This window comes from Hyperolius riggenbachi, chromosome 8, assembly GCF_040937935.1.
Source record: "Hyperolius riggenbachi isolate aHypRig1 chromosome 8, aHypRig1.pri, whole genome shotgun sequence".
Lineage (NCBI taxonomy): Eukaryota > Metazoa > Chordata > Amphibia > Anura > Hyperoliidae > Hyperolius > Hyperolius riggenbachi.
Genome location: NC_090653.1, coordinates 32351989 through 32363027, shown reverse-complemented (window position 1 = coordinate 32363027; position 11039 = coordinate 32351989). Strand labels below are relative to the sequence as shown.

General features: G+C 46.1%; 1 protein-coding gene and 1 long non-coding RNA gene across 2 annotated transcripts; both read right to left on the bottom strand.

Annotated features, from left to right (window-relative positions):
- Nucleotides 1-1239: 1239 nt before the first annotated feature.
- LOC137527273 (uncharacterized) lies at nt 1240-2888 on the bottom strand. Its single transcript, XM_068247779.1, has 2 exons — nt 1786-2888; nt 1240-1699 (listed from the first exon to the last, which is right to left on the bottom strand). The coding sequence occupies exons 1-2, from the start codon at nt 2886-2888 to the stop codon at nt 1240-1242; spliced, it is 1563 nt and encodes a 520-aa protein (XP_068103880.1).
- Nucleotides 2889-4865: 1977 nt separating this feature from the next.
- LOC137528078 (uncharacterized) lies at nt 4866-10777 on the bottom strand. The gene is made up of 2 exons (XR_011023266.1): nt 10195-10777; nt 4866-5129 (listed from the first exon to the last, which is right to left on the bottom strand). It is a non-coding gene; the product is annotated as an uncharacterized lncRNA (long non-coding RNA).
- Nucleotides 10778-11039: the final 262 nt, after the last annotated feature.

Sequence of the window (11039 nt, the reverse complement as noted above, 5' to 3'; positions counted from 1 at the left end):
TTCTTACAGTTATAGTAAAGCTGCTTAAAAAAATCAGTCAAATACTTACCTGAGTAAAGGGAAGCCCCTGGATCCTCACGTGAGGTGCCTGCGCTTGCACAGCTCAGCCACGCATGTTCACAGTGAGGCGTGTGGACACGCACCCTCTACAACAAGCCCTCGTTGAAGAGGTTAGGGGGCAGTCCCAGCACTGGATCACTGAAGGCGAGATGAATTTTCCAGAGACTTCACTCTGCTGATGTAAGTATCCATTTGGGACATTTTTTCCCCTGGCAGTGCTAGTGTATTCTAAGCTGTCCATGGTGCTAGTGGACTTCAAAGCCTGCTACACACTTTCAATTATGATTGGCCAATCACTGACCAATTTTACCACTTCCATGTAGTATGAGAGCTTACAAGTACAATATGCTCATAGTAGTCAATATCTGTTGACCCTCATACTACATGGAGGTGGTAAAATTGGTCAGTGATTGGCCAATCATAATGGAAGGTGTGTACCAGGCTTAAGACCCTTATTCACTGCACTTTTTCTCCAAATTTTTCTCCTAGGAGATCATTTTTCTTCTTCCATTTAAAGTAACTTTTCAGCACGCTGTAGGTGAAAAAAGAAGACTGCACTTTCTCGCTTGCTGGTGGAGAAAACTTAGTATAAAAAGTGAATTGAATAAAGGCCTAAGTAGTACATGGTGCTGGTGGTAATGGACTCTGAGCTGTGCATGGTGCTGGTGGTAATGGACTCTGAGCTGTGCATGGTGCTGGTGCTAATGTACACTGAGCTGTGCATGGTGCTGGTGCTAATGTACTCTGAGCTGTCTATGGTGCTGGTGCTAATGTATACTGAGCTGTGCATGGTGCTGGTGCTAATGGACTCTGAGCTGTCTATGGTGCTGGTGCTAATGTACACTGAGCTGTGCATGGTGCTGGTGCTAATGCACTCTGAGCTGTGCATGGTGCTGGTGCAAAGGGGTTTTTCATACCAGAGCCCTTTTTTCCGCATTTTAACGTCTATACTTTGCGTTAACCAAGGTAAAAGGAAAGTCCACAGACTTTCCTTTTACCTTTCACACCCGACGCTGCGTTTCGATAGGTTGCGGTACGACGCGTCCCGGCGCATTTTATCGTCGGGAATCGCAGTTTCCCCTTCGGGCTAATTAACTACTACCGCCGCTACTCAGCGTCGCACCGGAGTTTCCCGACGACACGCCGCAACGCGTGCAGGAGCCGTTCTCCTGCACGCTTTCAGTGTGTAACCGGCCTAATGGACTCTGAGCTGCCCATGGTACTGGTGGTAATGGACTCTGAGCTGCCCATGGTGCTAATGCTAATGGACTCTGAGCTGTGCATGGCGCTACTGCTAATGTACACTGAGTTGTCCATGGTACTGGTGCTAATGGACTCTGAGCTGTCCATTGGGCTACTGCTAATGTACTCTGAGCTGTGCATGGTACTGGTGCTAATGGACTCTGAGCTGTCCATTGGGCTACTGCTAATGTACACTGAGTTGTCCATGGTACTGGTGCTAATGGACTCTGAGCTGTCCATTGGGCTACTGCTAATGTACTCTGAGCTGTGCATGGTACTGGTGCTAATGGACTCTGAGCTGTCCATGGTGCTACTGCTAATGTACTCTGAGCTGTGCATGGTACTGGTGCTAATGTACTCTGAGCTGTGCATGGTACTGGTGCTAATGTACTCTGAGCTGTGCATGGTACTGGTGCTAATGTACTCTGAGCTGTCCATGGTGCTGGTGCTAATGTACACTGAGCTGTGCTGGTGGTAATGTACTCTGAGCTGTCCATGGTGCTGGTGCTAATGTACTCTGAGCTGTGCATGGTACTGGTGCTAATGTACTCTGAGCTGTGCATGGTACTGGTGCTAATGTACTCTGAGCTGTGCATGGTACTGGTGCTAATGTACTCTGAGCTGTCCATGGTGCTACTGCTAATGGACTCTGAGCTGTCCATGGTGCTGGTGCTAATGTACACTGAGCTGTGCATGGTGCTGGTGCTAATGTACTCTGAGCTGTCCATGGTACTGGTGCTAATGTACACTGAGCTGTCCATGGTGCTACTGCTAATGTACTCTGAGCTGTGCATGGTACTGGTGCTAATGTACTCTGAGCTGTCCATGGTGCTGGTGCTAATGTACACTGAGCTGTGCATGGTGCTGGTGGTAATGTACTCTGAGCTGTCCATGGTGCTGGTGCTAATGTACACTGAGCTGTGCATGGTGCTGGTGCTAATGGACTCTGAGATGTCCATGGTGCTACTGCTAATGTACTCTGAGCTGTGCATGGTACTGGTGCTAATGTACTCTGAGCTGTCCATGGTGCTGGTGCTAATGTACACTGAGCTGTGCATGGTGCTGGTGCTAATGTACTCTGAGCTGTGCATGGTACTGGTGCTAATGTACTCTGAGCTGTCCATGGTACTGGTGCTAATGTACACTGAGCTGTCCATGGTGCTACTGCTAATGTACTCTGAGCTGTGCATGGTACTGGTGCTAATGTACTCTGAGCTGTCCATGGTGCTGGTGCTAATGTACACTGAGCTGTGCATGGTGCTGGTGCTAATGGACTCTGAGATGTCCATGGTGCTACTGCTAATGTACTCTGAGCTGTCCATGGTGCTGGTGCTAATGTACTCTGAGCTGTCCATGGTGCTGGTGCTAATGTACACTGAGCTGTGCATGGTGCTGGTGCTAATGTACTCTGAGCTGTGCATGGTGCTGGTGCTAATGTACACTGAGCTGTGCATAGTGCTGGTGCTAATGTACACTGAGCTGTCCATGGTGCTGGTGCTAATGGACTCTGAGCTGTCCATAGTGCTGGTGCTAATGTACACTGAGCTGTCCATGGTACTGGTGCTAATGAACACTGAGCTGTGCATGGTGCTACTGCTAATGTACTATGAGCTGTCCATGGTACTGGTGCTAATGTACTCTGAGCTGTGCATGGTGCTGGTGCTAATGTACACTGAGCTGTGCATGGTGCTGGTGCTAATGTACACTGATTTGTCCATGGTACTGGTGCTAATGTACTCTGAGCTGTGCATGGTGCTGGTGCTAATGTACACTGAGCTGTCTATGGTGCTGGTGCTAATGTACACTGAGCTGTGCATGGTGCTGGTGCTAATGTACTCTGAGCTGTCCATGGTACTGGTGCTAATGTACTCTGAGCTGTGCATGGTGCTGGTGCTAATGTACTCTGAGCTGTCCATGGTGCTGGTGCTAATGTACACTGAGCTGTCCATGGTACTGGTGCTAATGTACACTGAGCTGTGCATGGTGCTGGTGCTAATGTACTCTGAGCTGTGCATAGTGCTGGTGCTAATGGACTCTGAGCTGTGCATGGTGCTGGTGCTAATGTACTCTGAGCTGTCGGTGGTGCTGGTGGTAATGTATTCTGATCTGTCTATGTTGCTATACACTTACTGCTTCCAATGTCACCAATGCCAACAGACTCAAACTTGTCCATGGCTTATATAATATTCTGACAAGAGTAGTTTTAAAGAAAGATCAAAGTGAAGCGATACAATAGCAGTCATTTTCTCTCCTTCATAAATATGTATATTTTCTGACAGCAATGCTGACCTTTTGCTGACCTAGTCTGAGACACACCGAACATAAGTATGTGATCCCTTTAACATCGAATCTGATCAGAGAGGGATTTATTGCCTGCCCACACACTGCACACCAATTGCCAAAAGATTTTAGCATGAAATCTATTGGAAATCGATCTACTGCTGTGTATATTTGTCGTGTCCCCCCCCCCCCCCCCCCCCCCATAGTGTACAAGAGATAACTGCGCGGGAGACTTGGGCACAGGATACAGCCGGTATATGGCTGATCCTGCTTCTGCACAAGTCTCAGCCGTGTTAAATACTATTCACCCTCCGGGCTGCCATGGATGGTGGGGAATTAAATAACTCGGCTTCCAGCAATTGTTGTGTTTGAAAAGTAACTTCAGCTCTGTCTTCTGATGGCCCCGACGTTACTTCCTGTGCGCTGCTATAGCTGTAATTCCTATTACGGCCTATGGTGGCGCCCAAGTCTCCAGCACTGGAATCGCCGTGTTCATGCCCATATGCAGGGTTGACGGCTGACCTGACGCCAACTACAATCCTGGCCTCCTAAGGCATCAGGCATCACCGTGAGCGCCTGCACCAATGATTACGGCCCATATAGTGACGCTGCTACATGCACCGGTGTCACATGGTACAGACGCTCACAGTGACACAGACATCGGGAGAGGCCACGAATCACGCTGGTGTGACAAGCGAGCCTTCAACACTGCTCACTGGCATGGAGGAGGGGAAGACACCGGCCCGAAGTCCGTCACTCGTTGAGATATCGACCACCATTACCCCCGCGCACCCGATAGAGCCCATGAGAATAAGATTTTCCAGCATTCCCAAAAAGCACTTGAGACCTAAAAATAATTTAAAGCGGACCTGAACTCCGAACTTACTCTCTGCTCTAAACGATAAGTAACAGCATAATGACCTTTAAAGAAAAACATTTCTTTTTGTTACAGCTGTACATACAAATCCTGCAATACATCTGCAGTGTGTCTACTTCCTGCTTTCATGGAAGCAGGCATATTGTCAACATCCTGTGTTTACAAATTAGCTGCTCTGCCGTGGAAGAGGAGATTCCTGAGCTGACAGCTGAGAGATCAAATTACAACTTGTGATTTGTCACACATGAGGGGGGATTAGACAGGCTAAACCCCATAAATATACAGGGTGAATTTCTCTGTGTTTTCCTTCTGTCCTGTGAAAGAGTTCCGGTCCACTCTAAGCGGTTCTTGCAGCTGCAATTAATCAAATCCTCATTAGAAAAAGAACTTCAGTCAAGGGCAAAGGTCCGAATCAATGTAGCATTTATAATTTAACACAAATACAAGTTAATTGTTATACTTTGAACAACAACACATGGGATGTTATTTACATTATAAATAATAGATTTTTTTTTAATTTTTTTTTTAATAAAGGTTCATTGTGGAGACGGTCGTGTAAATCTTCTTGGAGTTCCCGTAGATGGAGAGACTCCATATTTGGAGTTCACAGCTGTCTTCATCCGTAGTCTTCTTCCACAGATCCCCCAGAAGGACATTCCCAGGGCCAGGCCTGCAGATACAGAGAGTGCTGTTACGGATGTTTAATCTAATTGCACAGATCAAAATAAAAATAAACTGAAGAACAGTTTTAGGGCTTGAGTACACAGACCTTTAAAGGACAACTGAAGTGAGAGGAATAGGAAGGCTGCCATATTTAGTGCCTTTTAAAGGGAACCAAAGATGAACGATTCACACAAAATAAACATATCAGTTGATAGCTTGTAAAGAATAAATGCTCTACCTGATAATTTTGCCACTCTGGTGTGCCTTTTTGAGTGCTTTTTATCCATTATTGCTCCAGGAAATATCCAATATGGCCGCCGGCTCATATTCCTTCTGCTTCCAGGTTATGAGGTGTTCTGAATGTGCTGTCTAGGCTATATGAGACTATAGAAAAGCAGGGCTGCTGTAGGCTTTCATCTGTGTGCTTTCAACTTCATATTCTGGTATGCTTTGTGGCTGCCTGTAGGAAGTGTCTCTCATAGTAATGAAACTGCATACAGTAGATAATAATGACAGGCTGCACAGACAGAGCACACAGATCACACAGCCACACTTGTCTGTTAGACAGAGATTTTTCCTGCAGCAGCAGCCCCTCCCATATCATCCCAGCTCTCAGTATGTAAAGCATGAAATTTGAGCCAGGAGGGGAAAGGCTTGGGCTTGAAAAGACTTCACAGAAGAGTGACTCAGCTATAATGATTCCAGGTCAAACCTCGACTTATTAGTCGGTGGATTCTTATCACAGTTGATAACAGATTGATTAGACTGAGAAAAATAAAACTAAAAGCAGGGTAGGTGTTTACTGTCATGTTCCCACTGATAAATGTAATAAAATACATGAGGGTGCTTCGTCTCTGGTTCTCTTTAAGGAATAACAGTTTCCTGGCTAACCTGCTAATTCTCTGCCTTTATGCTGGGTACACACGATACGATTTTCCGACCCGATAATTTTTTCCACTCGATTCTGCGCTCATTTTTCTTACCTTTTTCTATTCACTTCTATGAGAAATTGAGTGCAGAAACAATCGGGAGTAATATCGGACATGAGGGATTTTATCAATCGGATCCATCTATCGCATGGAAAATCGTACCGTGTGTACCTAGCATTAGACCCTGAACAAGCATGCAGCAGATCAGGTGTTTCTGATTGTCCGATCTGACAAGATTAGGTGCATGCTTGTTTCTGGTGTGAATAAGACACTGCTGCAGTCAAATAGATCAGCAGGGCTGCCAGGCAACTGGTATTGCTTAAAGGGGCACTATGCACATATTTTAAAGTTTACAATTTTTCATCAAACATACACAAATAAGAAGTACGTGTTTTCCAGAGTAAAATGAGCCAAAATTTACTTTTCTCCTATGTTGCTGTCACTTACAGTAGGTAGTAGAAATCTGACAGAAGCAGCAGGTTTTGGACTAGTCCATCTCTTCTTGGGGGATTGTTAGGGATTTATTTATGTTCAAAAGCACTTAGTGAATGGCATTTGCTCTGTCCAACTGCCAAAACATTGTGCAGCGAGCAGGGAAGCTGGTCAGCATCATTGTTTAAATCCTTTTTAGGGATTATCTTTATCCTATATAATAAAACCCTTAAGTCTCTGCGTCCTGTCCCTGTTTGTGTGTGTCCGTGAGTTTGCGCTACTGCGCATGTGTCGCACAGACAGCCTGGGACAGGAGCAGGATGGGCCAGGGGGGCGGCCAGGGGGGAGAGTGTGCACGCGACGGGTGCAGGCACATGGCGGCGATGACATAAACTGGCTAAGGTCATTAGTAAAGAATAAAAGCCTTGCTGAGAATTTCCTATGGAGAGATGGACTAGTCCAAAACCTGTCACTTCTGTCAGATTTCTACTACCTACTGTAAGTGACAGCAACATAGGAGAAAAGTAATTTATGGCTCATTTTACTCTGGAAAAAAACATACTTCTTATTTGTATACGTTTGCACATATTTAAAATTTTAAAATTGCCCCTTTAAAAGGAAATAAATACGGCAGCTTCCATATTCTTCTCACTACAGTTGTCCTTTAACTCCAGCTGATGTTTAGGGTGACAGCAGTTACACGTAAGAGGGAGCCGGGGTTTCAAACCGAAGCAGAGATTCTTATACACTAAGGGTGCCCATACGTCACACCATATTGCGGCCCGATTACCCTTCCGGGTTCAATCATTTCATTAAATTGTCTGAGAACCAGTGCCACAACATGACCAAAATCAGTTGACTGGATTGATTGGGAATGAAGGAAAACTCTATCACAAGGTCTTGATTGGGCGTGCAGAGGTAACAGCGTTGGATACTGGCACACATTGGGGTTGGTTCACTATAACAAATAGCGTGCCTTATCAGAGTTAACACATATTATCAACATTAACACGGCTTATCAGAGTAGCATAGCGAGCGCTACGAACTTATGCCTGCTAATTTTCAATGATGATGAGAGCTCCACTCGTCTTAGCAGGCATAAGTCCATAGTGCTCGCTATGCTACTCTGATAAGGCGTGTTAACTCTGATAAGGCACCGTTTGTTATAGTGAATCAACCCCATTGTGAGGCAACATCATGCCGAGTCACGTGGCACCGGCACTCTTGGTGACACCGAACACCAGAGAATGCCAGGAAGAGGTGTGCGTTTAACACTGCACTAGAGATGTAGCGAACGGTTCCCGAACCGTTCGCAGGTGAACATCTCTGGATACATGGGGCTTTTACTACTTCCGGGTCGCTCTGACCCGGAGTAGTACGCCTGCGCTGCCCGGCGAAGCGCGTCCTAGATCGCGCTCCTGTTGCCGGGCACTCTCTGCGCATGTGCGTGACATCATGAACGACGTCACGCACATGCGCAGAGAGTGCCTGTCAACAGGAGCGCGATCTAGGACGCGCTTCGCCGGGCAGTGCAGGCGTACTACTCCGGGTCAGAGCGACCCGGAAGTAGTAAAAGCCCCAGAGATGTTCGCCGAGCTACTAACACTTGGGTGGAGGGCCAGCAGGCAATGGCACAAGGACAATTTCCAATTGATTTCTTGCTGAAATCTATTGAATATCTGTCTGCAGTGTGTGGCCAGGCAACAGATCCCTCTCTGATCAGATGTGATCATAGAGGGCTCTATCTAATGGTCGATCTATTGAGTGATGCATGGTTACCTTAAAGGACATCCGAGGTGAAAATAAAGAGATGAGATATATAATTGTACCTGTCCTCTTTCTCCTAAAAATGACTTTTTATGATATCTCACAGTTTTATTTTATATTTAAATCTAGTTTTTACATTTTTACTGTTTCCTTGTCTCTGCTCAATGACACCTTCATTGAAGTATGCCAGAGCTCAAATCTATGAACTATTAATCCTTTTTATCGCTTTCCTGCTTGCAGAAGCCATTTACTGCCAGGAAAGTGTTTAATGGCCGTCGTTACTTTTCAGTGAGGGTTATGCTATAGTCCGACCCAGTCCCGACCTGGACAAAAAAAGTCACTTGCATACCTGATGTTTGACTTTTTCAGGCAGAGAAAGAAAAAAAAGGAACACAGGAAAAGGTGTCACATGTCACCTTGGTTGTCCTTTAACTGGTGGCTAACAGTCAAACTAAAGTTGATAAAAGCGTTATGCTAAATGTATTCAAATATCTTCAGATACCGCTTACAAAAATACACGTTTCCGCATTACGAACGCATAGATATGCAGCAACGCGTATTTTTGTACGCGTTGCGGCCCGCAACAGCGCTAATTACAGTCAGGAATGCGGAAAAAGCTACGCGTGGCCAGTCCTGAAGGGCCTGTCGGCAAAAACGAAACTAGCTGGCAGCGGGGGACCAGAGGATTAGCGAGTGGCTGCGAGGGCACAGGACGGCTGCAGGGGGCTGGTAGAAGCCCCAGGTGAGTAAAACTCATTTTTTTTTCTGACTTAAGGTTCACTTTAACCCCCCAGGTGATGTCTAACACTTAACCCCCCCCCCCCCCCACAATGGCGCCTAACACTTCACCTCCCCCTCCTGACCTTAACCTACTCCCCTGCCACATGGCCACAATTTGAGGCAAAGAAGGGAAATTTGCGTGTGGTGAACCTTTCCCTTCTTTGCCATAATTCGCAGCTTTTATAATGGGAACTTATGGTGGCGCCCTTTTTTCTCACGGGCTCCTGTGCCTTTTTTTTCGTGTTCTGCTTCAATGTACCAAAACTTAGGTTAGTTTTGGCTCGGATATGTGATTGGAGATTTTTCGTTGCATGACTCCTTCACATTGTAACATTTCATCTCTATCAGGATTCTCACCTGCAAAAAAGACTTTCAGTTTTCATAAACGGAATATCTCCTGAGTCTATTGAAAGCTGGTCTCTGCTTTGGAAGCTATAGGTTACTGCAATAGCACAAACTATAAGGGTAGGTACACACATCCAATTTTGATTGGCCTATAGTCGGCCAATTTTACCACCTCCCTGGAGTATGAGGGCCAACAGATTTTAAATACTATGAACAAATTGTGTAGGTTAAGCCTGGTACATACTTTCAATTATGATTGGTCAATCAATGGCCAATGTTACCACCTCCACGTAGTATTGAGGGTTTACCTACACAATCTGCTCATAGTATTCAATATCTGTTGACCTGCATACTACATGGAGGTGGTAAAATTGGCCAGTGATTGGCCAGTCGAAATTGGATACGTGTACTAGGCTTTTTGTACACACACCCAATTTTGATTGACCTACCAATTCTACCATTTCTATGTTGTAAGAGAGGCAACAGATTTTGAATACTATGAGCCCATTGTGTAGGCTAGCTCTCGTAATACTGAGATTGGCCAATCACAATTGGATGTGTGCATGCACCCTAAATTACTTACCTCTAATCAACCCTTGCTATATTCTATTAAAGCCCAGGTGAGGATGGAAAACCTTTTTTTCTCCTAATAGCAGTAGGCATTTTAAAATAACCAACCAGTTTTCTGGATGATCAATTATATTCTCTAGTAACCAACGACCTTAGTAAATAAACCTCAAAGTTACATTTCAGGCCTCAAAAACATTGCAAGAAAAAGTCCATCTCCATGACTGCATGTTTTACCAAATGAATCCTCACCTCAGAGCTCGTAATCCTCCTCCCCTTCCTCCTGCATCAGAAGACGGTCCTTCAATGCCTGGAGGATACCCCACCAGGGCACAGTATGGAGGAGCATGTAGCAGACCTCTGCCACCAGGACCAGGACGAAGAGAGCCAGCAAGAAGAGGAAAATCCTGTCTGCCACATGGACAATCTTCATCTTCGTGCTTCGCTGCTCCCAGGGGACACTGTCTGGGGAAGGTGTCACCCTCATCAGGATGTCAAAGGGATCTTCCACATCATCATCGTCATCTTCTCCTGGAGGGGGAGTGGGTAGAAGGGGCGTGGAGGGGTCTTCTGTCTCGCTGCCATCCATTAGGACAGTTGGAAAAGGAGGGTGGAACAAGGGGGGCAGGAAGGGCAAAATGGGGGGTTGTAGCAGCCACTTATGAGCATCAAACCCAGCGAGGTATCAGGAGGCCAGGAAGGAAAACTACAACAAAGTCCTAAATGGCCACATGAGAGAGGTGAGGGTGGACCGGGAGCACGAGGATGGGTAACTAAAAAAAACCTGTGGATTAGCTTGCTGAAAGACGTAGAGATGAATAGCAAGTGCAAGACTGATGAGAGGAGACTTTACTTAATCTGGAGGATGAGACACAGAGAAGAGTCAGCAAGCTGGGGATTAGCAGCGTGCTGGCCATATGTCCTCCTGCATCCATCCATACACCTGAGATGTCTTCCTGTACCTCACCTCATAGACAGGCTACCCATACACCTGAGATGTCTTCCTGTACCTCACCTCGTAGACAGGCTACCCATACACCTGAGATGTCTTCCTGTCCCTCGCCTCATAGACAAGCTACCCATACACCTGAACGGTC